The 27,885-nt window shown below is 36.6% G+C and overlaps 1 protein-coding gene and 1 non-coding gene across 2 annotated transcripts in view; both read right to left on the minus strand.

The window, feature by feature from the left end:
- The window catches only part of RPGR (retinitis pigmentosa GTPase regulator), a 57,500-nt gene extending 32,078 nt beyond the window's left edge, over nt 1-25,422 (minus strand). The window contains exons 1-10 of the mRNA XM_003799914.2: nt 25,296-25,422; nt 20,771-20,896; nt 20,250-20,342; nt 18,581-18,643; nt 16,364-16,522; nt 14,294-14,443; nt 8,991-9,149; nt 5,769-5,924; nt 3,035-3,159; nt 672-857 (exon numbers count right to left, since the gene is read on the minus strand). Coding sequence (XP_003799962.1) covers nt 672-857; nt 3,035-3,159; nt 5,769-5,924; nt 8,991-9,149; nt 14,294-14,443; nt 16,364-16,522; nt 18,581-18,643; nt 20,250-20,342; nt 20,771-20,896; nt 25,296-25,323 — 1,245 coding nt within the window. The 5' untranslated portion in view covers nt 25,324-25,422. The remainder of the gene's footprint in view (nt 1-671; nt 858-3,034; nt 3,160-5,768; nt 5,925-8,990; nt 9,150-14,293; nt 14,444-16,363; nt 16,523-18,580; nt 18,644-20,249; nt 20,343-20,770; nt 20,897-25,295) is intronic.
- On the minus strand, nt 2,029-2,135 carry LOC111728444. Its single transcript, XR_002775734.1, has one exon. It is a non-coding gene; the product is annotated as a U6 spliceosomal RNA (small nuclear RNA).
- Nucleotides 25,423-27,885: the final 2,463 nt, after the last annotated feature.

The raw sequence follows: 27,885 nt of genomic DNA on the forward strand, positions 1-27,885 counted from the left end.
TACAATAATAAAAAAGCATGTATGAAGTTAAAATAGAAGTCAATCTACATGCAGTTGAAAAATACAGTTCAACATTCAATCTGAGGTTAAAAAAATAGGCCTATTCAAGAATGTTTTATATAGTACCACTGTCTATATGTATGCAAAGGTTATCCATGAGAATTTGAATGTTCTAATTTATATCTTTAACAGCTTAACTATGGCTAGGTACAGTGGTTCATGCCTATAATGCTAGCACGCTGGGAGGTCAAGGTAGGTGGAACTGCCTGAGATCACAGGTTTGAGATCAGCCTGAGCAAGATCGAGACCCCATCTCTAAAAACAGCCAGACGCTGTGGTGGGCGCCTGTAGTCCCAGCTACTCGGGAGGCTGAGGCAAGAAAATTGCTTGAGCCTAAGAGTTTGAGGTTGCTGTGAGTTGTGATGCCATAGCACTCTACCAAGGATGACAAAGTGAGACTCTGTCTCAAAAAAAAAAAAAAAAAAAAGAGTAGGAACAACTTAACTATGAATTCACTTTAAATATTTGGAAGCCCTCAATTCTAATAATCTTATTCAGCACGTTTGTCTGGGAAGACTCTCCTTTGATTGAAAGGATTTTTTTTTTCCTTCACGTTTTCTTTGCAGTGTAAAGTAATACTATTATTAAATAAAGTAGGCCTTTGATTGTACCTTCTCTCTTCGCCGCACACGTGCTGACAGAGTTCTAGTCAGTGTGTTTCCTGAGGTCAGACTGCCAAAGGGCCGAAAAGCTGGGGCAGGTAAACCAGAATCAATTGTTGCCTCAAATTCGAGTTCTTCTGCCATACCAGCTTGGGGAGTGGCAAAGACTAGCATGTGGCATCCACCACAAGCAACCTATGGCATAAATTCACAGGAAAAATTAATCAACACTGGCTTCAAACCCAAGTGGGTTTTTAACAGTTATCAGCTATTAGACCTTTACTTAGCACCAGACTTCCTTGACTGACTTGGTCCCTCTATACACACATACCTATTATATTCACATATGTATTATAATATGTAGTTTATAAATTATAATACATCTTCTTTAAACACTACGATTAAGAATTAGAACAAGTTGAATCCACTAGTTTACTTTCAATTTAATATAAAATGGAGTAAAAAATACTTGGCACATTACATTTCTCCTTACAAGTTAGAAAATGTTATATTTTAAACTGGGACCAATATTAAAAAGTTGAAAAAATTACTCAGAAAAGGTCTATTGAGAAAAAAATAATGACCTATGTTGTTGTGTGTTCCTTGGAGCTTCTGATCCGGTGACGCAGGGGAAAGAACTGCAGACGGAATGAATATTCAAGGGAGACTGGGACTCGCTCTGGTCAGCGGCCCCGCTAAACTTTACTGATTATCTTATATACTTTCCAACATTTAGTAAGAATTTAACGCATATACAAAGAAGTCAAGTACCATGAAGAAGCAACCATTTAAGATTACAATTTAGTGTGAAGGCTGAGGAACACATATACAATTAATTTTGTTTAGAGTAAAACATTTTGGAGCCTGGCTGTCGGTCCTCGCTCGCCCAAGGTAAAGTTACACATTATAATGCTAATGAAGGAGGAAGGCAGAGAATAGAACCCAATGCTCCAAGACTGGTCTGTCCACCCCCAGCTAACACCTGGGCTGTTTCTCCACACCCCCTAGGGAGAGTCACTCTTCGTGTTCCTGCACATCAAAAGGCAGGTGTAGAAGCTCAGATCCTCAAGGAAATGCTTCTCAGAAATAGTCTCCAGAGGGAGCACGTTGAAGCGAACTGCCATATCTTGAGCAAAGGGATCCTATCTCTTACAGACCTAAGAATAAATCAGTCTCTTGGGATAATTATGCCTCCAAACTTATTAAGTTTAATGTTCAAATGTCTTTAGAGGAAAACATAAGCATGCATGATGGAACAATAAAAAATAAAATCAATATTCAAAGAATTTTGAAAAATAAATGTTCAAGAAAATGCTACAGAATCATAGTGTGATACTTTAAATACATAGATTCTAGCCATTTTTTAAAAAATATGCAACGCTTCACAAATTTGCATGTCATCCTTGCACAGGGGCCATGCTAATCTTCTCTGTATTGTTCCAATTTTAATATATGTGCTGACAAAACAAGCACAGATTTTAGCCATTTTACAGTGTTCAGTGTACAGTGTTCTACATGGTGGTATAAAAATAGCATACTCTTGGACCTTTCCTTCATATTTCCAAATTTAAAATTTGTATGTTTTTGTATATCACTTTTAAAAATGATCATCCCTCATAAGACTCTAAGCTCAATAAATGAGGACTCCCTCATTTTGTTCCCCACTGTATCCAGTACTTTGTATCTCTACTATTTAGTATAGTATCTTAAAGAAGGCTTTCATTAAACAACTGTCAGATCAATAAATAGAAGTGTTTCATAGTATGAGCCCTTAGTCTTTGGAGAACAAATTTTAAGTGATGATATTATCACCAATTAAATAGAATTTTCAAAAGTCTATAGTTCTTAACTGACAAATAGTATTAGAAATAATATAATGCCTTACAGTGATGTGAAACTGAAATAATTACATTTTTGTTGTAATAAAATTTAGCCAAAAAACATATTTTCAAAACTTTTCATTTATTATCAGAATTTCGCTTGTGCAGATTTGAGAGTCTTAGGAACATTTTATTCAACAAGTATCTACTGAGGACTACTGTGAGCAAGGTACTCAATGGGCAGGGTATCACACAAGATACAAAGGTTATTAGGCATAGCACAGCCCCAGCTTTTAAGGAACATATGAGAATGAAGCAGAAGAACAATGATTTGTATAAAAAGGAAGATGCTAAAAGAAAAAAATTAGGAAAGACAAATATTTTCAGAATGGCATAATGTCTGATATTTGGCTTTGAGGAAACTAGTATATATATTAAATATATCCATGATATTCTTTCATATAAACATAAAAGTACTTATTTTCTATGAAATACTGAAATACTCAAATATAGGAACATGAAAATACAAACAGGGAAATATGATGCTCTTACCAACTGAACCATAAACTTCAAAAAAACAGAGCAGGGAGTGGGAAAGAACCGATTGGTAAAATTCTCTAGTCCAAGTCCTAATTTTCCATGTCGACCATCTCCAAAAGTATATATACCACCTGTATCTAAAATACAAAAAAAAATGAAGAGAATTTTAAAAGTGTTACTTATGTATTTGTAAACAGACAAATATGTTAACTTACATTGCAAATGTAATTTTCCCCTCAAATTCTGTCTTTAATTTACTCAGATCCATTGATCTTTCCATACTGTCCATGGCCTCTGTGGTCCTGCACATCAGGCATATTATAGATATTCATGGTTTTTGATGTTGAAGCTTTGTGTGCAAGGCACTGTATGAAGTAGCAGCAACACAGCATGAGATCTTGTGATATACAACATGTTCTCAAGAGGAAAGATGTTTATATCCTGACTCGCTACATCCCAACAGATTCTGTTTTCTTTCTTCCTAAGGTTCTTGATAGATCAGTTTTTCAATCTTGGTACTACTGATAATTCTTGGTCATGTGGGTCTGTCCTGTGCATTGCAGGCTGTTTAACAGTATCTCTAGCCTCTGGCCACTAAATTCCAGTAGAACAACACCCCTCCCATGCAGATGTGACAATCAAAAATGTCTCCAGACAGCATCACTAGTAAAGAACTACTGGCTTAGATCAATCCAACTATCTCTTTTACTAATTTCGCTCCTGGGCTGCAAAGTGCTGCCAAAGGAAATGCCATAAGCCGACCATGCTAACTGTGATAGTTCCTATACCAATATCTGGCTCATGATCATGATGAATAATCTTGCTGTTTCTCTCCAGTTAATCCTTTTATCTACTGCCATAGCAGCTATTCTGAACCTTTGCTCCCCTATGGCCTCTTTCTTTCATACCCTCCATCTCAAGTAGGGTGAAAGCAAATGAGAAGTAAAGGGTGTTAATAGGGTATAGCAGAGAGGAATTTCCCTCTAATATGGGGATTAGGGAAGGGTTTCAAAGTAAAACCTAAAGGATGAGTAGGGTTTAGCTTTAAGAAGAAGGGAACAAAGAATCTTCTAGGCAGATCCAGCAGTAAATAGAAAGGCTCCGAATCAAGAGTAAGCATGACTCAGGCAAGAAGCTGAAAGGCAATCAATTGCCCTAAAGCACAAAGAGAGTGGTATGAGTCTAAAGAGGTAGGAAGAAACCACAACACAGAGCATCTTATTCAGATTAAGAATTTTAAACTATATTTTAAGGAAAGAAAGAAGCTAAATGAATGGTTTGAAGCTGGGGAATGACTGGATCACATCTGCAGACTTCTGGTTTAAGATAGCAAAGTGACTACATACGAAGCAAATTCAAGAGAATTGACTAAAAATGATTTTAAATAATAACAGTTCGGTAAGGTGTCAGGTTGACAAATTAGTAATTTAAAAACAAATTCCCCATAAATGATAGCCAGTGTTTAGAATCTTGAGACCTATAATTTTCACTATTAAGTATTTATTTGCACTATAAAAACTCCATTGCCTTTATCCCTTTTTCCTTTATTTGATCCTGATTTTTTTCATCCAAAATACTTTTTAAGGCTTGCCTTTTTAATTTGATTGTATTTTGCCTGAAAAAAATAAGTTATTCAAGCTGCCCAATTGTATTTCCAACTTCAGAGGGCTTTTTTAAAATATGATCCACTGGCCATAATGTGGAATTTGCAAGAACTTACTATATACTTCTCATTAGTCGTGGAGGAAAAAAAATTCTGTAATACTTGTCCCCTGGAGAGGACTTTTTGATGAGCAAAAAGGCAAACAAAGTTAACATTCAATTATTTGTGCTATAACTCTTTTCATCAGTAGTAAAGACACTACAAAAAATTAAATAATAATCCAATTACATATTAGATAATTCCAAAAAAAGCAGTGTATATTAACATCAATGGAAATTTAGAGTTGATGAAAAATGACTCTAAAGACAGAGAGACTGAGATTAGGATTCCACAATAAGGAATACATACCAACAATTCTTACAGGATGATAAATGAATAAATGCTTCTTTACATTCTACATAATGCTAATTCATGCTACATTAACAAAAGCATCAAACTTTATAATCAGCAGTTTACCCTCTCCGAAAGGTTCTTTGGAGAAGAATAAACAGTAATGCATTTGCTAAATCCTAGTTTCCCTAACCAGATACCACTAGATCAGTGGTTCTCAACCTTTCTAATGCCACGACCCTTTAATACAGTTCCTCATGTTGTGGTGATCCCCAACCATAAAGTTATTTTCGTTGCTAGAGTAAGTATTCCTGAAAATGCCTCCTAGTGGCAAAAACTTAAGAATTTACTCAGCCTGAACGTAGCTCTGTCAGATTAAACAGGAAAAATGTTTTAAAATAAATTTCTTCTTGTGGCATTTTCTCCTCTGGTTTGAACAAAGTTAAGAATCTTCAAACTTATACAATTTCAAAATATTCCAGCCTTTTACCAAAGTATAATACAATGGTTTTACTTCTGACTGGCCTATTTCTGAGGTTCTAAATCTTTGGATCACTTATATTTATTTTAAATTGAATTAAAATAGTAAAAAGTCATTTGCAACATTATACTTTGGAATATTAAACAAGAACTTCCAATTGCTTGGTAATTCATTACTTTATTTAATGTAGATACAGTCATTTCACATATTATTTATTTTATAACAAAATATACCCAATTCTATAAACATATCACAGAAATTCTAATTCATACCTGTTATCATAGCTGTATGATTTTCTCCACAGGAAATAGAAATTATTTTCTCACCCTTAACGTACTCAAGGACCTTGGGTTCTGAAGTTTCAAAAATAAAAGTGCCAAGACCCAGCTGACCAAATTGTCCCAGCCCAAAGGCATACACAGATTCCTCTGAAAGGAAAGGGGCAAATACAAGAAAAATAGTGCATAAAAGCTGACACTGTCATCATCATATCTACAAATATTGTGACATTCAACCTTTCATAATGATTAAGTAACTATGAAAAAAAGCCATATAAAATGCTTAATACTGAAGTACAAATTTTTCAATGATAAAAGAAGAGGAAAATGAAAAGGCACACAACTATAAAAATTATAGCATGTATTTGGTTTTATATTTTATATATACTCATAAAAGTAATTGATGTAAGTAAGCCAAGGTATAATATGAGATACATAAGCTGGGGAACTACCTGAAATGTCCTTATAATTATCGTCTCACTCCAATAAGCATCAATTTTCACTAAGCTAATTCCCTTTACTGCTTCAAACAAAAGAAAATAGTATTTCCTTCAGAAAAACTTACTTTTGAAAGTAGTTTAATAATCTATTTTATAAAATACAACTTCAGAGAATTGTCTTGAGAATGAAATCTTATGGTAGATATGCTAGATTTATTCGTAAGTAAAGCTCCTACACCAGGGCTGTCTCATACATGATAAAGCTCTCACAGGGCCACAGAGGAACGTGAAAAGTGCTAAGCAAAGTAGTGAATTTTCTATATAGATAAGTTTATAGTATTTTAAGGAGGTATCCTTCACTATACAATTAAGAACTTTTTATTTTTTGTTTTGAAAATGTCCCTTATCTTATGATAGTGAAAACAATCATTTTTTTAATGCCCATATGTAAACAGATCAGTAAGTGGCAACTATCTGTTGATTCTCACAATTTCTAACTCAAATTTTAAATTCTTCTTTGGAGTAAAACAATCTCTTCACTGTTTACAAGACTACTTATAAATTACAAAAATCATCTATGTTTTTCCCTGTATTACCAACTTTTACTCCTGTATTCCCCCATTCATCTTGGCTGCCACACTCAGATAGACAGGAAGTGCAAAGATACTTTTTCATGCATTTGTAGTGGAAACCTTAGCAGCAGACAACAACTGCTCCATGTTTGTCAAATAGATATATCACATAATTTAAAATAAACTTTACTGTCTGTTAAGATCCTAAAGTCTGCAAAAATTTAAAGAGAGCTATCAATTTCTAAGAACAGGATTTTGAACCTCAAAAGAAAATCCACAGAAATCTATAATACTGCAAAAAAAAAAAATCACACTGAAGTTTATTTTTAAGTATAATTAAAAGTGTCATGAATTATCTTGTTCACTTTATATGAAAATTTTTATAATGTATAATTGAATGACATTGTTATTATTATTATATAATCAACACATGTGTCCAGGATAACCTTGAATAAATTATTTCTATAATTTTACATAAACTAGAGAAATGCATAACATAAAGAATAAGTTTCATTTTTGCCTACAGAATGAATTTTCAGATAATATATAAGGATTAAATTCCAAGTTTAATTTCTAGAGTACATCTTTTTGAAATTACATGAAAATTCATTTCATCAGCAAGAATTCTGAAAAATCCTGAACCTCAGAATAATTTTTAAATTTAGAGTAGAGGTTATGAAAACAATTCTAACTTTGAAAAGATTTCATCTGGAAAATGTAATTCTGGGAAACCAAAGCTTAAATTAATAAGCATGATTGAGAGTAGAAGAGGAAGCTGAGGAAAAGCAGTATCAGTAAGGGAAATCTAAAGATAAAATACTGTTCACTAACCCTACAACATTAAGAACTGGATATTACTCAAAACGTTTTTTCAGTTCCACGAGTTTTGGCAAATGCACATATCCATATATTCATCACCACAAGCAAGATATAGAATATTTCCACCACCCCAAACAGGCCCCTACTCCTGTTTCAAGTCAATCCTCACTCCCACCCCATGCCCCAGGCATCCAGTGATATGCTTTCTGATACTTGAATTCAATTTGTCTTTCCTTGAATTTCATAAAAATGGAGTCCTACAATATGTCTGGCTTCAAATATCTTCTAGAACATTTCTAACTTTGGGTAACTGACGATTAAGTGATGACTTTAGAAACTGTTACTTTCTTTTTGAGCAAAAAATATCATAATAATTCACCATATAACTGCATCACCACTATACCACTCACCTAAAAAAAAAATCTAATGCTAAACAAATTTGGAAGTATCAACTTAATAAGCATATTAACAAGTAATGAACATATTCCAATACAGAGTTTAGAATCCTGAGAAATGACACATGATACCAAACATGAAATTCAGAAGACAAAAGTGACACTACTATTAAAGTCCTTTCTTTATTATCTGTAATTTATAACCATTATCAGTTCTTAATGAATTAGAACATAAAACCACAAAGAAATTCTCAAGTTATTATACATTGTGACTATCACAAAGAAAAGAATTATCAGGGACATGTAGAAAATAGCATGAACAGGGAGCTTCTCCAAAAATACTATTTCAGAAAAAGCATCAATTTTAGATAAATAGACTATGTGTGTGTATATACATATATATATGTATATACACACACATACACACACACATATATATATTACATATATATGAGTAAAAGTTTTCCTCTGATACCGAGCTAAAAGCAATGAAATATGCTGCTATTAAAGGTATTAAGGTCATGAAAATGTCAACTATACTAGCAAAAACAATTCAAGATTCACTCTTTTCTACTTAAAAAAAAATCTTTCATAGTCCAGAAATAGATATATAGGAATAAAAGGTAGGGATCTTAAGGAAGAGAGATGCAAGTTAACTTACATGAGGTATCTAAAAGAGTCAAACTCATAAAAGCTAAGAATGGTGAGTGCCAGGGGCTGGGGGAAAAAGGGGAAAAGGGAAAGGGAAAACGAGAGGGAAGAGATATATACAAGGGGCATAGAGTTTCAGTTATACAAGCTAAGTTTTGGAGATCTGCTGGACAACATTGTACCTATATATAACAATACTATGTTATAATATACTTAAAATCTATCAAGAGGGTAAAGCTTATATAAATGTTCTTACCACAATAAAAAAAATGAACACTGAAAAATTTCATTAGCTATCATAGAAAGGAAGGGATAGAGCAGCAGACTCCATGCATATACCTGTGAGAACCAAGGTGTGCCCTCCACCACAAGCTACTTGAATCACTTTATCAGGAATTGAAGACACCAGCTGAGGTATTCTGTGATTGGTCAGCAGCTGACTGGGAAGACCTAATTTCCCAGACTCAGATTCTCCAAATGTGTACAGTTCACCATCTACTATTGAAGGAAAATGATAGTGATCAATGATGACATAAATATGAACAAAATCCTAGCCTTTTTTTTCATTTTCTCACATCCAGTGAAAAATTTGGACAATGACAACTTAATACATTTGTCCTTTCTTAAGATATCTTTACTACATGGTAAGGAAATAAAGCTAAGATTTTCTTTTCCCCTTAATTATTCTAACCAAATAACCTTTAACAAAAAATTCATGACCATCATTACTAATAAACAACTAGAAAATCATTTTAGCTCTTTCACAAAACATAGTAAAAACCATCTTGCATCTTCAACTTACTTTTAATAAAGCAAAATGATTAGGTATTAAGCTCCAATAACCACACAGATTTTGTATTACTCCATATGGTACCCCCTAAACCAAGCAGAATGTCTAGAACAGTGGTTCTCAACTTTCCTAATTGCCATGTTGTTACAAATTGAAAAAATGGGTTATGACCCACAGGTTGAGAACCATTGGTCTAGAACAAGTACTTGTTGAATAAATCAATGAATGATTACTTTCAGTGAAACTTGTTTTAGAAAACTCACTTATGTGTGAAGTATGTTGAGTAAATCTTAACACAGCAGATTTTACCTATTTATATAAAACTTCCTCCAGAATGCCTCTTTTGATCATGGAGCACTTAATGCCTTGTCTCTACTGACTCTACTGATTTGCTTCTTTATTACATTTATCACACTATGACTGTGAACTTCTTGAAAGCAGGAACTCTCTTACTCATTTCCATGAAATTAACTGAGTCGCATAAAGCAGAAATTTAAAAACTTATGTAAATATACAATCTAAGCTAAAGAATAACATAGAATATATCACCATTAGTGTGAGGAAAGAGATAACATAGCAGGTCTAATTATGATACTTCCAAATTCAAAAAAATATTTTTCAAGTATAAACTCTGTAGACTGTTACAAAAGATCTTCTATATTAGGTCCCCAGACTCCTACACTAATCATATTGCTATCTACTCCCATGCCAGTGATTCCATTTTGAGTCAGACCTTCCCTTGAAGATTTGATGACAGCTCTATAAAAAAATGCATATACCAAATTTAGCAGATCATTTCAGGCATTCAGATTCCTTTAGAATCTATGATCCTTATGTAGGAACCTGTGCTCTAACCTCTGAACAAACTCAGCTGTGCAATAATCTCCGAACACACAATTTACTTTTCTGTCTCTATTACCTCTGCACGTGTTTTTTTCTCTGCCTTAACTGTCTTTCCCTCACCTCTACTTTTACCTTTCCATCTTTCATGGTTAATCTCAAATACCACACTTCCTCTAAAATATGTCTGTGTGCCCCTAACCAGAAATAATCATGTCTTTGATCTCACAGAAGACTCTCTATCAAACGTCCTATTACTGCTTATGGTCTGTTTTAAATTATAGTTATTGGTATAGCATAATGGTTAAATGCATGGGCTACAAAGCCAAACTGCCTTGTTTCATCTGGGTTCTGCCACTTATCCACTGAGTCATAGTGAGCAAGTTACTCACTTGCTGTGCCTGTAAAACAGGGATAAACGTGCCTATGTCATAGGGTTGTTTCAGAAAATAAATGAATTAATACATTCAAAGTTATTCAGAGCACAATATCAGTGCCCAATCATTATCAATTGCTACCACATCCTCCTCCTCCTCTTCTGCCTGTAGAGAAATTGTGTGCCAGTAAAAGTCATCCAGACCCTTAGAGTCTGATGATTGGGGTTGAATTCTGGTTCTGCAATTCAGTTGTACCATCACCTTGGATAAGCAATATTCTAACCTGGCTCCATATCTGACATCAGAGATACCATCACCTCTCTCACAGAGTTGTGAAATTAAATGAAATATAACTGTACTTGAAAATGCTTTGTACATGGAAAAGTTATACATCCTGTAGTTAGCTTGTAGACTATAAACACCAGAAGAGTAATTACTATGTTGAAATCAAGTTGGTATCATAAGAAACATCCATTAGTTGCTCAATTTTTCTCATAACATCAGCTTTTTAAAGTAAATGTTTACCTATAAAGGGTAACAAAAGATATTTCCTATAGCTATCAGTAGGACCCTCTTTAAAGGGAAAGGTAAGTGCTTTAAATCTATATGAAATGGTCCATTTAATTCCAAATCCTCTTTCTTACTTATATAAAAAAAATAACATTTATCATGAATACAAAATAGGTTATTTCATACAATTTATTTTTATATCACTTGAGCCTACAAAATCTACATACCTCATACTATCAAGCTGGCTCTGATGGCCACCTTCCCCAGAATTCTGACCTTTAGTACACTGGCAGATCTCTTTTCTTCAGTCTCTGAAGATTTCTCCACATATTTCACCAGTTTCCCCAATTCCAGCTCATTTACTTTTATGCTATATTATACTGTACCCAATTCACTCTTACTGTCTGAATCATTAGTTGAAATGCTCAGACCCAACCATTAACACATCAGATGAAAAGACACAAAATAAAGAATATTTTAAAACTCTATATATTTTAATTCTAATATTTAAAAATTAAATAGGGTGGTGCCTGTGGCTCAGTGAGTAGGGCACTGGCCCCATATACCAAGGGTGGTGGGTTCAAACCCAGCCTTGGCCAAACTGCAACAAAAAAATAGCCGGGCATTGTGGCAGGTGCCTGTAATCCCAGCTACTTGGGAGGCTGAGGCAAGAGAATCACCTAAGCCCAGGAAGTTGGAGGTTGCTGTGAGCTGTGTAATGCCATGGCACTCTACCGAGGGCAATACAGTAAGACTCTGTCTCTAAAAAAAATAAAACAAAATAAAAATTAAATATTTTGTATAATTTATAATGTGAATTTGAATTGAGAATATGAATTCTGAACATGAGCATGTAAACACATTAGTAGATTAAAAACTCTGTAGGAAGTATTGAAGACAACTATCTCAGTAACATGGTCTACATTTTTATTAAAAATTAAACTGTTCTTCTGTTCTTTTTGGTCTCCAAACTTGATATACAAAGAGAAAAAGATAACAATCCTTTTCTTTTCTTTTTTTTTTGAGACAAAGCCTCAAGCTATCACCTGGATAGAGTGCTATGGCATCACGGCTCACAGCAACCTCCAACTCCTGGGCTTAAGCAATTCTCTTGCTACTGCCTCCCAAGTAGCTGGGACTACAGTCACCCACCACAACACCCAGCTATTTTTTGGTTGTAGTTGTTTGGCAGGCCCAGGCTGAATTCGAACCTGCCAGCTCTGTATGTGGCTGGTGCCTTAGCCACTTGAGCTATAGGTGCTGAGTCCTTTTTTTTTTTTTTTTTTTTTTTTGAGACAGAGTCTCACTATGTCGCCCTTGGTAGAGTACCATGGCATCACATGTCACAGCAACCTCAAACTCTTGGGCTTAAGCGATTCTCTTGCCTCAGCCTCCCAAGTAGCTGGGAATACAAGTGCCTACCTCAACACCTGGCTATTTTTTGTTGTTGTTGTTGCAGTTGTCATTGTTGTTTAGCTGACCTGGGCTGGGTTCGAACCCACCACCCTTGGTGTGTGTGACTGGCACCATAACCACTGTGCTACGGGCACCAAGCCAACAGTCCTTTTCTATATAACATTTTTATCTGTCAGAAAATATATTAAGTAAAACCCCTAAGGCTTGAGTTACTTCTAAAACTTAAAAAAAGTTGCTTTAAATAATTAGTAATGAAATAATGGCTAGTATGAAAATGACTAAGAGTACACTATCATCTGATATAAATGAATATCAGCAAAATGCTTAGTATAAAGGTTCCCTGTATGAACAAACCTGTTAATATACTTAAAAAATACAATTTTAAATGGATAAATTGTAAGGTATGTGACTTGTATCTCAATAAAGCTGTTTTTTTTTTAAGCATAAAAACAAAAACAAAAAAACTCAATATAATACCTATGGGTTAAAATGAACAATTTCACTGGTTCCTCTAATGGGTAAAGCAGAGTTTATTAATAAGATTGATTCTGGAAGCTTTCTCAAAGCCTAAATATAAGGTAATACTTTTGTTTGGGAGTTTTGTTTGATTTATTTTCCTATTTGTGCTTTTTATTTTGTTTGTTTGTTTCATAAAAATGTGAGTATATATTATACCAACTCCAGGAGCCATAAAGTTACCAATAAGTTGGTAGCTGGTACTGCTCGAAGGAATTCAATCACTTGACCATTCATTCATTCACTGTCTTACTCATTCAACAATACTTACTGATAAGCAGCTTGTTCAAGACACTAGGGATACAGTGATGAACAATTCCAATAAAATCAGGTTTGCCCTGGTATCATGGTATCATCACCATCTTCTTGGTATCATGCTACTATCAATTCAGTGGTAACTCTGGGGAACACTGGGGTGGGTCAATTGGTACCTTCTAATACTGAATCTTTGGTGCATGAAATGAAGAGTCAATGTATAAAATAAACATTGAAAGATGTATACACGGGTCCACAAAACTGTTTTCTCTAGGTGTTTCTACTGTTAAAAAAAAACATACTTCTCCTGTTATTACCAGTGTACACATAGACTACAATAGAGTCTAACATTTCAGATACTTTAATGAAGGTAAAAAGGTTGCCAATGGCCAAAGAAAGAGAGAAATTGGGGATGCTGAGAAAAGTCCCATCAAAGAGAATCATACCATACTGAGGTCTCTTCCTTTTTCCTCTAGTCTTCATCCTGGCTCCCAAAACAAAAGCTTACGACTCACTTATTAAAACAATAAAAGAAATCATGAGGACAGTAAGAATAGAGTAGGTCAATGTATAGAGGCAAGTGAGTCCAAAGGAAAGTGGCACGCTAGGTGTTATTTTTAATTCCAAAAGGGTCTAAGACATTTTAAAACCAAAGTTTAGAAGAATTTCTAACATATCAATTTTGTTTTTCTATTAGACCTAATATTCACTTAAAAAGTTAACATGTCAGAGAGAGTTTGAAATTACAAACTCTCACCATAGAAATGTAGAAATACTATGATCTAAAATAAGCCAAAACCATTTCATTACATGGACAACCATGGCATTAGTTATATGTAACTATAGATTATATTATTTTAATTTACTAATAATATAGAAAGGGAAGATAATAAAATAGAAATGGAAGATAATAAAATGGATCCAAAATGTTATCTTACTTGTTACAAAAGCTGAATGGTAATATCCACAAGATATCCAGGAGATAGGTTTTCCAATGGTCACTTGATGAGGGACACATACATTAGTTACATCTTTTAAGCCAATTTGCCCTTCAGAATTGTCACCCCACATAAAAAGTTGTCCATCCTCTAAAAAGAAAACACAAGGAGGAGAAAAGGTTTGAAAAGGTAGCAGGGCTCTCAAGCTATTTTAGCTTCCAACCCATCGCTTTTTTTTTTTTTAATTTACAAAAATTATGTGTCTTGACAGAAAAGCAGTATTGCTTTTTTCTGAGACAGAGTTTCACTATGTCTCTCTCGGTAGAGTGCCCTGGTGTCACAGCTCACAGCAACCTCCAACTCTTGGGCTTAAGTAATTCATTTGCCTCAGCCTCACAAGTAGCTGGGACAATACAGGTGCCAGAAATAGCCACCACAATGCCTGGCTATTTCTTGTTGCAGTTGTCATTGTTGTTTAGCTGGCCTGGGCTGGGTTCAAATGTGCCAATGGTGTATGTGGCTGGCACTGTAACCACTGTGCTAGGGGCGCCAAGCCAGAAAAGCACTATTAGAATATTTATACCAGCTAGCTACGTAGAAGTTCAATTTCCATTGTGAAATGCTTCTATAATGATAAAGACAGAGAATAGCCTAATTGTAAATGATATTAGTCATATTCATATTTTTATCTCAATAGCAAAGACAGAATGGCCTTTCCTATAGTTGTATTTTTTCATTACAATGTTTCTAAACAGAAATATTCTTCTCCTTCCAACCAGTCTACCTGAAACTGAACTGAGCAACATCAGTCAAACTAGACATCTCCAGATGAAAAGGGCCTAGAAGACCCTGCTCTTGAGCGCATCGTGGAAATGATGCTTTAGAAAAATAAAAGGAGAAAAGAAATATATTTCTCTGACTTCTTTTTCTTACAATTTATACCTGAAAACAAAGAATCGAGTTTCAGAGAATGAGGGTATAATAGCATCTCAAAAATAGGATAACTTATATTATTTCTGATAAGGATTTTGATGTCAGACAAAAAAGTCTAGAAAAAATATTTTAGAAAGGAATCATCGAGATTTATTTACTTACATCTTTTTTTTTTTTTTTTTTTTTTTGAGACACTGTCTCACTCTGCTGCCCTGGGTAACAAGACATGGTGACATAGCTCATAGCAACCTCAAATTCTTGGGCTTAAGAAATCCTCTTGCCTCAGCCTTCTGTAGTAACTGGCACTACAGGCACCTGCCACAAAACCCAGGTAGTTTTCCGACTTTTAGTAGAGAAGGGGTCTCACTCTTGGTCAGGCTGGTCTTGAACTCCTAAGCTTAGGCAATCCACCTAACTTTGTCCTCCCAGAGTGCTGAGATTATTTTAATTAATTAAAAAGTTTTTAATCTTTCAAGTGGTTTAATAATAAGGCAAATAAAATGATACTTGAAAAATAAGCACTGAAAGAAGGATAGAACTATATGGTATACAATATTTAAAAACTGGAGCTTCAGATATGACTTTGACTTTCCTGACAGTCACACCACCACCAGAGGTTACAGTCTCCCACTTCAGACAAAGTAGGTGACCAGGAGCTTCAGTGCCCTTGGTCTGCTTCAAGCTATTCTTGGCTCTAAAGTTTTAAGAAATTTCCCACATAGGCTTTTGATAGGGAAGGCAAAGAAGTACAATGATTGTTACAAACCATTTTTTAACAACATAAGCTGCAACACATTTCTACGGATATTTCTAATAGTAAGTTCAGTTACTATTAAAAGCTGCAAGTATAACTTTTAGAGCACACAATGAAAATTATAAAAATATTTAAAGGAATAGATGGACAGCACAGCTTAGAATTTATTTACCAATTATTTCTAAATTTACTTTTACACCTAATTCTAAATAAGCATAAAATTGCAACATACGTAGAGATTTAAAGTTTATTTTAAATGTCTTCTGAAAGCCCACAGTGAATGAAAGAAAATTAAACAGCAGTGTTGTCCTGGTTTACTGAGTTGGTATGTTTTGCTCTGAAGGAAAGGGTATGTCCCAGACTGAAATGGAAACAAGTCTCACCAGTTAGTGCAGCTGAAGTATTAGATCCAGCAGAAAGCTGTTTAATCTTGTGCTGGGATGTAAAAAAGCTTATCAAATGAAAAGTGTCTCTCTCATCAGTGTCACCAAGTCCCAACTGCCCTTCATTATTTCCTCCAGTTGCATAAACATTGCCGCCTTCTACACATAGAAAAGAAAATATTAATACATGATAGTCACCCCCTTTATGAACAGGTCAATATATAATAGCTATTACCTCTGTTAACAGTGAAGAAAGTTGAAAGCTATCATTATCCTATTTTTTGGTGCACAACTTCATTTCATTGTCAAAAATAAAATAAAACAAAACAATCAAGGCCATACATTTTTGTGAGATTTTAGAAACTATTCTGGAGTTTAACAAGTAATTCAAATGCACAGAATCTATGTATTTTCTTGCTATACCACACTTTATTAATTCAGAGTAAAAATGAGGAAAGTAACTTCCAAATTAGTTTAAAAATCAAAACTATTTTAAAAGATGTAGTTCATTAATTTTAACTTCTATACCCATTAAAGCTATGATAGGACATATAACAATAGTATAAGTAAGTAAAATGAGGCAAATCCAATAATAATAATACATCAGAAACATGATAATTCTATGTTGTATAGTTATTTTGACTTTCTCTGTAAATAGGAGAGGGGTATAGCACTGTGTTTAGGAAGAAAGACTCCAGAGCCAGACTGCCTGGGTGCAAATTCGGGCTTGCCATTACCAGCTGGGGACCTTGGAAAAGCTGTACTTAACCTCTCTGTGCCTCATTTTCCTTATCTACAAATGGGAATAATAGTACCTACTTCATAAACATTAAATTAGATGACATAAAATTCTTAGAATATTTGGCACACTGTAAATTATATATGTTAATTACACTCTTGAATAAAAAGTACATCATGTTTATATCATAAACACTTAGTAAGCCCTAAATTAATGAAGACTTTTAACAGACATATATTAAATTAGTTATATGTATCATAATACATATAAAGCTAAAACCTTGCTAAATTATAGGGGTAAATCAGGGAAAAATCAGTGTAAAGGAGTAAAAATTTAAAATTAGATTTTTTTATTATTAAGTCATTCATGCACATATCATAAGTACAGTTACGCCATTATGGGATTCAATGTGTTGATTATTTGTATAAATTGGAATGCTTAATCCTACTAAATAATATAGCCTCACCTCATTTACCCAATTATGGGAGTAAGACATTTAACCTCTACAAGATCCAACTTGTACTTGCATTATGCTTCATTGATGTGGTCCCCCTACCAACCTCTATCTACCTCCCTCTATCAACCCACTCCCCTCCCTTCCCCTTTCCCTCCCCTTCCCTCCATTTCCTAATTAGGAAAAAAATAAAACCTAATTGAGGAAACAAGACTAGATTTCAAAAGGTAGGTACAAGGTCACATGGAACTGGATTGTATAATTTAACACAGCTGGAACAAACCAAAGTTGGTGAAATGCTAAAATAACTCAGAAAACTAGATGAGTAAAAAGTGGGATAGTCATAAAATGTTCCACGGAAGAAGTAAGACTTACGGGGGATTTCAAAAGATAAGAGTATGAACAGGTGAGAGAAAGAAAAAAGATATTTCAGACAGGGAAAACTATAAAGAGGCATGGTGGTTAGGTACATACATATGGGTCTACTTCTGGACTCTATTCTGTTCCATTAATCTTTGTCCATCTTTTTGCCAATAACATGATTATGGTAGATTTACAGTGTGCCTTGAAATCAGGTAGTGCCAGTCCCTAATTTTGTTCTTTTTCAAAACTATTAGATGTCCTTTGTCAATTTCTACAAACATGCACACACATAACCTGTTTTAGATTTTGATTGGAATCATGTTCCCTCAAATCAACAGCTTTTTGGAAGGCTTCCACTTACTTTCAGTAAGAAAGAGGTAAGAGCAAGAAAAGGAACAACCAGCCCATAATGGTGTGCACACAGGTAAGAAGATGCTGTCCCCTGATTTAATCCAAAAAAGAGAAGCTTTTCTTTCAACCATTTAATATCTATGTACACATTGTGAAGGCAGAGTGTACTAACCATTTACATTTTTAAAAACTCTAATTTCAGTGTTACAGTGAGGTACAGTTTCTATTAGTGTTATAAAGCTACATGTTATTGGAATGAGACCTCAGTTCTCAAACTTGGGCAGGAAATTACATGGGCTAAATACTATACCTGTTGAAATTATGGTGTGGGTCCTTCCACAGGCAGCAAATTTCACTTTTTCAGGTTTTAGAGCTAAAAAATGTAAAAAAAAAAAAATGACAATTACCGTATGGTAATGAAAATGATCAATAATCTGGGTCAAATGGTAACTTAGTGGTTGACATGAGATTTAAAAAGCAGATCTATATGATTCCAAAGTCAATGTTTTTAATTATTAAATCAGAGGTTTTCAGAACTGGTTATACATCATAATAACCAGTGGAACTTAGGAAATAATACACATAACAGAGCACTATCCCTGGAGAATCTGAGTCAGTGGGCCTAAGGTAAAGCCTACACATCTATATATTTTTAGAAACTCCACAGGCAATTAATATGTGCTGAGATCCACTGCATTCTATTATGGTGCTTCCTCACCAACCTAATCCACAACCTAACCTGCCATCACCATTATTAAGCTCACCTTCCAGCAAACTTGATGAAAAACTGTAAGACCAATCAATATTCATTTGCATATATTTGCATACCAAAGTTAAAGTTGTTCATTCAAATCTTCTAAGTGCTTGGCATAGGAGCTGCAAAGACCTCTAAGCTAGAGTCTCTGGTCTCAAAGATCTCATAGCCAAGACAATACTGTTAAGCTTCTCTATTAGATATTTTACAGTAAAGATGATAATAACTGTGAATACTCCAATATGTTTAGTAGACTGTGCCTAATAAATACTTTTTGATTAATATGACAATGTGCACTGAAATGTTGAGGTGAAATTTAAAATTTGGCTAGGAAGATAAAGAATAGTGCTCTTGTCATATCTTAAGAAATCTCCATTACCCTCTCAAGTTCACTTGGTGTTCATAGGTTATACCCAAACAGAGGCTTTGCACATAACAGCAAGAAAGCTTTGTACGGGTATTACACTTCCAATATTTTCCAGAACAACCCTGATTTCAAATATATTGTCCTGTTATTTTATACCACTATCAATCAACCCTTAGTCTCAATGTTTTGTTCAGTTCATGTACTCACTATACATAGCAGGATAAGCATGTTTTACAAAAGTAGCAACTAAACAGAAGTAGCATGTTCATAACTCTACTAAATGAGAGATAGTAATGTTTAAGTAGTTTTTTTTTTTTTGAGACAGAGTCTCACTATGTCGTCCTCAGTAGAGTTCTGTGGTCTCACAGCAACCTCAAACTCTTAGGCTTAAGCAATTCTCTTGCCTCAGCCTCCCCAGTAGCTGGGACTACAGGCGCCCACCACAATGCTCAGCTTTTTTGTTGTAGTTGTCATTGTTGTTTTTAGTAGGCCCGGGCTGGGTTAGAACCCGCCAGCCGCAGTGTATGTGGCCAGCACCCTAACTATGGAGTGACAGGCACTGAGCCAATGTTTAAGTAGTTTCATAAACAAGCAAAAAAAAAAAAGGATATAATAATGTAGAATCATTATTTCCTTTGTGGTCCCTGGGTTTAACAATGCGATTTTTTGAACAAACATATTAAAGTAGTTTTGAATATCATATAAAATGAAGCTAAGTGCTAATAATATTCAAGCAAATGTCAGAAAATAAAGAACTAAAGGCTTTATTAGTTATGGTATTAAAAACTACACAATCAATATAAAAGTACTTTTATATAGTTTAAGAATTAAAATGATAAATAAGAAACGACCCCAAACCTTTGATACATGTTGGCTTGTTGACAGCTGCCTTTGATCCTAATCCTAACTGACCCCAGTTGTTACTGCCAAACATGTAAAGCTTATTATTTCCTGGTGAGAGAGAAAAAGAAATAATAAATTAAAGCATTTTTCACTTAATATAAGATGAAGTCATCATAAAGCATTAAAAAGCTACACTTAAAAAATGTCATTCCTTTCAAAGTTGAAACAGGTTACCTTGTCCATCTATGTATAACCAGATGTATGAGGTATAAAAGAGTTTCTAAGATTATAAGGAACAGTTTTTTAATTATATTGAAATATATTTATTTCTATAAAGTTTTGTGTATAGAACATATACGCAAATATACTAGGCAAACTAAAAATTTAAGACTTTTGATGTATAAATTTGTGAAGAATTTTCTGGCAAAGTAAAAAAACATTTCCTATATATCTTTAACATATTTAAAACACAGCACATCTATTATATTTAGGATTATTAAAGTATTATTGTCCTCATTTAGGATTGTAATACTAACCTGTAACAATAGCACTATGTTCATCTCCACATGAAAGACATATAGGTGTATCACTTTTAAACCAGAATTTGCTGGGAATATTTTCAGCAAATTTAGTCTTTCCAAATGTAAACACAGCACCAGAATCTGCAAATATAAGATGGTTTCTATTTTACAACTTTTACTATGTTCAATGTTCTAAAATATTTTTTTGGCAATTTATCCATATCCAAACCTCTTGCAATATTTAAGCCCTCCTTCTTCCACCTTAATTCAGTCTTACTTCTCAGACCTCACTCTAGTTTGATATATGAAATCTACTTAATTGAACATGTATTATTTATTTACTGGTATAAAGTAAGAACTACACTACCACAAGGAAGGCAGTCATCTGTTACTAATAGCTCTGTTACCAGGTGGACATCTATTCCCTGGAAATAATTCATACAATTCATGCACTACTTCCTCTGGATAACACCTTGTAGTCTGGCCCTCAACTAAGGGCTTTTTTCTACACCTCAAATAGGACAGTATTAATAGTTTCTTCATTAGAATCCTCAGGATATCCACAGGAAGAGGACATCTTTCTTTGGTTTTATTTTTCCAAGGAACCTCTGGTGCTATCATGCAAGGGAAGGAATATTACCCCAAAAGGTCAACTCTTAATTTCTCTATTGGTAATCCCAATTGATACCCATAAAACTAAAAGCAAGAACAAGAGAAACAAGTTATTCAAACACTACCCCTTTCATTTGCCTTATGAGAAGTCAGCTAGAAAAAAAAAAATAAACATAGGCTTTAAAGGTGTACATTCAAATTATCACACTGCTTGTAATTAGTTATGTGATCCGAAACAGGTCACTTCACTGAGACTTAGATTCATCTTCAATAGTTATGGTCTTTATCAGACTAGGGTATAGATAATAATACTCCTTTTTATATAATATGAACCCAACAGAGATTGGCCAAATAAATGTACAATGTGTTGACAATTGTATAAGTATGAGGCTATACCAATCTCATAGGATTGTTGTAAGGATTAAATGCAATGACCTGTATAAAGAACCTAGTACAGTGCCTACATCTCCAACACACTAGCTCACAGCCGCCTCTGTAACCCCTTCTTCTACCATAATAGGTGGAAACGATCATTGGCTTCTCTGAACTATATAATCTGTGTGATTTATATGGCAATTAATTATGCACTACCTTGCAACCTCTCTAATTAAACTGTTACACAAATCTTTTTGTTGATCAATATTTTGTTTTCTCAACTACATGCTAAGGTTACTGGGACCATAGATTATATACACTACCCATATTGCTTAGGACAATGTAGTCCTTCAATAAACACTAGCTATTTTTTAAGTCTGTTTTACTTTTCACACAGAAAAGTTCCCCCTTACACACACATATATTCATAACTGTTTTTAGGTCATCATAATGGTGAGGAGGTTTTCAAATTTAACTTTCAAGGCTTTTAATGTAAAAGACAGCATATTACCCAAATCTTCAACAGAGAAGCATTTCAGCTCCTCCTGAACATTTCTACCAAGAATTCAGAATAAACAAGGGATCAAGTACAAAATGAAAGGATCCTATCAGTAGAGCTACTCCAAAAGTTCATTACTCATGTTTTGTAGCTAGAGATGTCTTTTTCTCTCTCCGTAAATACTGCTTAGGAAAACATGATTTATTTTGTCTCCCAACACACCATCACAAAATACCCCATTCCTAGGAAACTGGGAAGGAGGCTATCACTAGAGGAATGTTGAGATTCAGCACTCTTAAATTAAGTCATTACCTAACCAAAGTAGTATTCACAAATTGATTTGGTCCTGTACCACTTTGAAGAGAGACCAAAACCCACTACCAGTTCCCAATAACCACTTATATATTCACGTACACCCAACAGGAGACCAGATCCATCTTCCAAGGAAATAGCAAGGAAGATGATAACATATAAAGAAACTGAAACATATAAGAAATGAAAACATAGTGAATATAAGTATTAATAATAAATATTAATGCACAGGAGACTAGCCACTATGGAAAACCTTTTGAAAACCATTGTGAGCCACCTCGGTTCTAAATAATTGAAAGTGGGGAGGCTGGGACCTGAAATAAGCTCTGGATTTCCCCAGAATCAATCATTTTAACTGTTTTGCCCTAGCTCCCCAGGAAACCTTCCCTGACACCCACAACCTAAGCCAGGTGTTGTTGGCTCTGGTCTGGCCCTGTGGCATCTACTATCAAACTATATTATCATTTTGTTCACTTTTTCATATAGCTCACCAAACTGTTAACTCCAGGAGGCCAGAAATCTAACCATATCCCAGCTAGGAGCATGAAAGAAAACATATATTTCAGTGAAGGTATATTCTGTTCAAACCTAGTGTTTTGTTTTTTTCAAAATATTAGTCATAAACCTTTAGTTAGTCAGAAAATTAATTTAGCCAATCACGATTTGCATTTTTAAAGGAACATATTATAGAAAAGCTCTGAGCAAGTTGCTAAAACAAGTACTGCTTCATTAACCATCTATTTCTTTTCTTTTTTTATTTTTGCGGAGGGAGGACAGGGTCTCATTCTGTCACCTACGCTGGAGTGCAGTGACATGATCATGACTCACTGCAGCCTTTAAGTCCTGGCTCAAGCGACCCTACAGCCTCAGGCTCCCCATTAGCTGAGACTACAGTGGCATGCCAACACACTCAGCTAATTTCCTTCTAAAAAGGTTTTATAGCACAGGGGTGGGCACACCATAATCACAGCATTCTCAGAGGCTGAGGTGGGCGGATCATCTGAGCTGAGGAGTTCCGCCAAGACCAGCCTGAGCAAGACCCCACCTCTACTAAAAATAGAAAAAAACAGTCGAGTGTTGTGGCAGGAACCAATAATCCCAGCTACTGGGGTGGGGGGAGGCTGAGGCAAGAAGATAGCTTGAGCCCAAGAGTCCTGTACTACTGAGGTTGCTGTGAGCTCACAGCACTACCCAGAGCGAGAAAAAGAGACTGTCTTAAAAAAAAAAGTGGGTGGCGCCTGTGGCTCAAAGGAGTAGGGCGCCACCCCCCCCCCCCCCTATACTGGAGGTGGTGGCAGGTTCAAACCCAGCCCCACCAAAAACTGCAAAAAAAAAAAAAAATGGCTCAGCGCTGGTAGCTCAGTGGCTAAGGCGCAGGCCACATACACGGGGGCTGAGGGGCTCGAACCTAGTCCAGGCCTGCCAACCAACAATAATAACTACAACAACAACAAAAAAAACAGCCTGGCGTTGTGGCAGGCACCTGTTAGTCCCAGTTACTTGGGAGGCTGAGGCAAGAGAATCGCTTAAGCCCAAGAGTTTGAGGTTGCCGTGAGCTGTGACGCCATTTCACTCCGCTGAGGGCAACATAGGGAGACTTTGTCTCAAAAAAAAAAAAGTTTTGGGGGCGTCCTCAGCGGTTCAAGGAGTAGGGCACCGGCCCCAGCCCCAGCCAAAACTTAAAAAAAAAAAGTTTTTGTAAAGACGGGGGTCACCTCGCTATGTCGCCCAAGCTGGTCTCGAACTCCCAGCCTTAAGTGATCCTCCCGCCTCAACCTCCTAAAGTGACCCAAACGCGGTACCCAATGCGGTACCCGGTCACAATACCAAGTATACACCCCATCTCTACTAAAAATAGAAAAAATAGCCGGGCGTGGGTAGTCCCTGCTACTGGGGTGGGGGGCGCTAAGGCAAGAGGATCGCTCGAGCCCAAGAGTCTGAGGTCGCGGTGAGCTGTGATGACGTCACAGAACTACCCAGGGCGACAGAGACTCCGTTCTCCCCCGCCCCCGCCCCACCAAAAAAAAAGTTTTTGTAGGGCAGCGCCTGTGGCTCAAAAGGGTAGGGCGCTGGCTTCATATGCCGAAGGTACCGGGTTCAAACCCAGCCCCGGCCAAAAAAAAAAAGTTAAAAAAATAAAAGTTTTTGTAAAGACGGGGGGTCGTCTAGCTATGTCGCCAAAGCTGGTCTCAAACCCCCTACCTCAAGTGATCCTCCTGCCTCAACCTCCCAAAGTGAACCAAACGCGGTAGCCGGTCATAATGCCAAATATATTTCTAACTATAGAGGTCGGGGGGAAAGTCTGGTAAAAATAAAGAAAAAACACGCGCTAAAATTTCCATCCTCCCCTGCTTCATCCAATTCCTTTCCTCTATTCCCTTTTACCTCGTATCCCTAAGTCACCCACTCTTTATAACATTTAATACGTTAGCGAGTCCTGTGGACCGCCAAGTCTGAAAGTTTGAAAAGTTTACCGAAGTAAAAAGTGCCCTTGCCTTCGCGAAACTCATCCAAAGCGTAGTTTTTTTTACAGTGAAGTCCCTTCCCCGGCGTCCCATCCCATCCTTGCCGCCCTCTTCCCCTCAGCAGCGGCGGGGGGCGCGGCTAAAGCTCCAGCCCCAATCAGCCGCCATGGCTCGGGCCTATCCCCCGACAAGACCGGCCCACAGGCGGGGCCTGCCCGCCCTCCCGCCCGCGGACCCTCCCTCCCGGCCGGCGGCCACCGCTTCAGCCGTTACTTACCCGGCACCAGCCCCTTGCGATCTTCCATGCTGTGAGGATTACGAGAAGCCTGCACCTGGGTCAAAAGTGTGACCGGGGAGAGTCGGTGGGGCCTAGAGCAACGCCTCAGCGCCGACCCCGGCCGCGAAACCCCCCCAGATTCCCATAGGGACGCTCCGGGCATCTACTACTACTGCGCTCCCGGAAGTCAACAAACGACCGCTAGGGGCAACGGAGGCGGAGCGTTAGAGCACGAGGCCTGGGGGAGGAGCGCGGAGGCCGGCGACGGTTGCTGCGCAGGCGCAGATGGCAGCGCGCGAGATGGTAGAGACCGCGCGCCCTCTAAAGACCCAGAGTAGAGGAGCAGCCACGTGGGGCTGTGATGCTTTAAAGTGCGCAGGCTCCTGCTGACTAGCTCGTGGTGCCACAGTGAACTGCCGCCAAGCGACAAACGTCACAAATCTAGTAAACTCTCGCGAGAGCTGTGAGACGTGAGCAAATGAGGACACGCAGTTATTATAATGCTTGTAGTAACGGTGGCCATCTGTAGCATTAAATGACACAGGCACTATGCTAAACGCTTTATTTTGTTAGTTTCTTTTCTTTTTTACTTAGCTTCCACTTGCCTTACATCCTAAATGTCATTTGCATCCCCAGTATCTAAACCAAGATCAGGCACATCCAAGATGCTCATTGAATATTTATTGAATGAATGAGTACCATTACGACCCTGAAAGATGGTTGATGTCATTCCTGTTTAAGGATGTGGAGATGATACAGTGGGAGAAATGGAGTCCACTTCAGTTAGTTCAGCCTGTAGTCACACAAAGGGATTCACCAACAGCACAATATCATTACTTCAGAATTTGCTCAGCTACTCAAAACGTAGTTTCCCATTCATCCAAGCTTGGACATCATAAAATGAAGAGACAAAAATCCATCTTCCAGGATGAGTAGATTTATGTAGTCATTAGTACTAGAATCAGACAAAGCTGCATTCAGAGATCCCTGGATTACTGTATTCAAGGATGGCTGGATTACTCTTGTGTAGTAGAGTGTGTTTCCAAATATTTCTCAGGAAGTTTGCACTAAAATTGGAGGGGATATTAAAATGCTCCTTACACAAATAATCATTTACTTACAAAGCAAATTGAGGGTTACTAAAAAAGTGTTTAACAAGGAAAATTGACCTGGTGTGGGAGGTTAAGAAAAGCTTATCTGAAGAAATGACATTGAATCTAAGAATTGAAAAAGGAAAAGCTGGAAGGGGTCAGAGAGCTCTAGGCAGAGAGTAAATTGTATGGTAAAGCTCCTTCAATGTTTGGCTCTGTCTACTAGCTCAAAGAAGTGAGGTCAGTTCCTGGAAATGTGGCAGGGTCTTATGCCTCTTAAGGTTCTGAGATTTTATTCTAAGGACAATGGGGAACCACTGAGAGGTTTTAATCAGTGGATTGACAGGACACAATGAGTTACGTGTGTTCCTGAAATCATTCTGCCTGGCCTGGCTGCTTTGTAGACAATAAATTGGAGAAGTGAGCAGGATTCTCCAGAGGCTATTGCAGAATTTCAGACAAGTGGTCAGGCTGGTTTGGAATACCGTTCATTGACAACAAGAGGAGGAGGCATATTTGAAAATACTTTAGTGGTAGATTCAGCAGGAGATAGTGTCTAATTATTGACTCCTAGACAGTGCTGGACTGTCAAATAGCTCTTAGAGCACCAGTGAAGAGAGGTCCTGAGGTTATTTGGAATAGGATTTGCTATTCATTTTAAAAGCATCATAATTGTTACCATGGGAAAAATGAGAATTTTTAAAGACTTACTTTTGTTGTGATATGCTTTGTTTTTATTTCAAATACAATAAAGCACATTTTGGTGCTGAGTGCCCCCAAAGGTATTGATGTAGCCCTACTCTCAGATTTCCAACATACACAGGACAGTGGTGCCATTTACTAAGATGTGAAATATTGAGGAAAGAACAGGTAAACCTGGAGTTAGGTAGGTGGGGTGAGGACAACATGATGAGTTCAGTCTTAAGCACATTAAGACATCAAAATGGAGGCACTGAGCATAAGCCCCAGATGAAGGCACATATTTAGGGAGTGCCTGAGTCTATGTGGTATTAGCAGGCTTGAGAACTGGAAAGTCTTGGTGAAAGACTGGAAAGCCACTATAAAATGAGAAGACAAAAGAGGATAGAATAGGTAGTGAAGAATGCCAAAATTTAACAGCTCTGCAGAAGATGATGAAGCTGAAAAGGACATAGAGTGGCCCCAGAGGGAGAGCCTATGGAACAGTGTTTCAACAAGAGGGTATGGTCATTGGGGTCAAAAAAATTAAATAAGTTGAGAATAAAATACCCCCTGAATTTAGAAATAGAGTTATCATTGGCAGTGCTGGAAAGAGCCGTTTGGTGGAGAGCTGGAAGAAGAAACAATTTTGGAGTGATTGGTGAGTGGGAGAAGCTGGGGGAATGAAATTAGGGTGGAAAGCTTTAGAGATAAGAGATAACGATGGCGTAGGAGGCGATGGGAACGTGAGGTGGATGGAGGGCTTGGTTAAACTTGGAGAGACTCAAGAATGCTGAAGGGGGCGGTGCCTGTGGCTCAAA

Source organism: Otolemur garnettii, unplaced genomic scaffold (assembly GCF_000181295.1).
Source record: "Otolemur garnettii isolate 467f Iridium unplaced genomic scaffold, OtoGar3 scaffold00158, whole genome shotgun sequence".
Taxonomy (NCBI): Eukaryota; Metazoa; Chordata; class Mammalia; order Primates; family Galagidae; genus Otolemur; species Otolemur garnettii.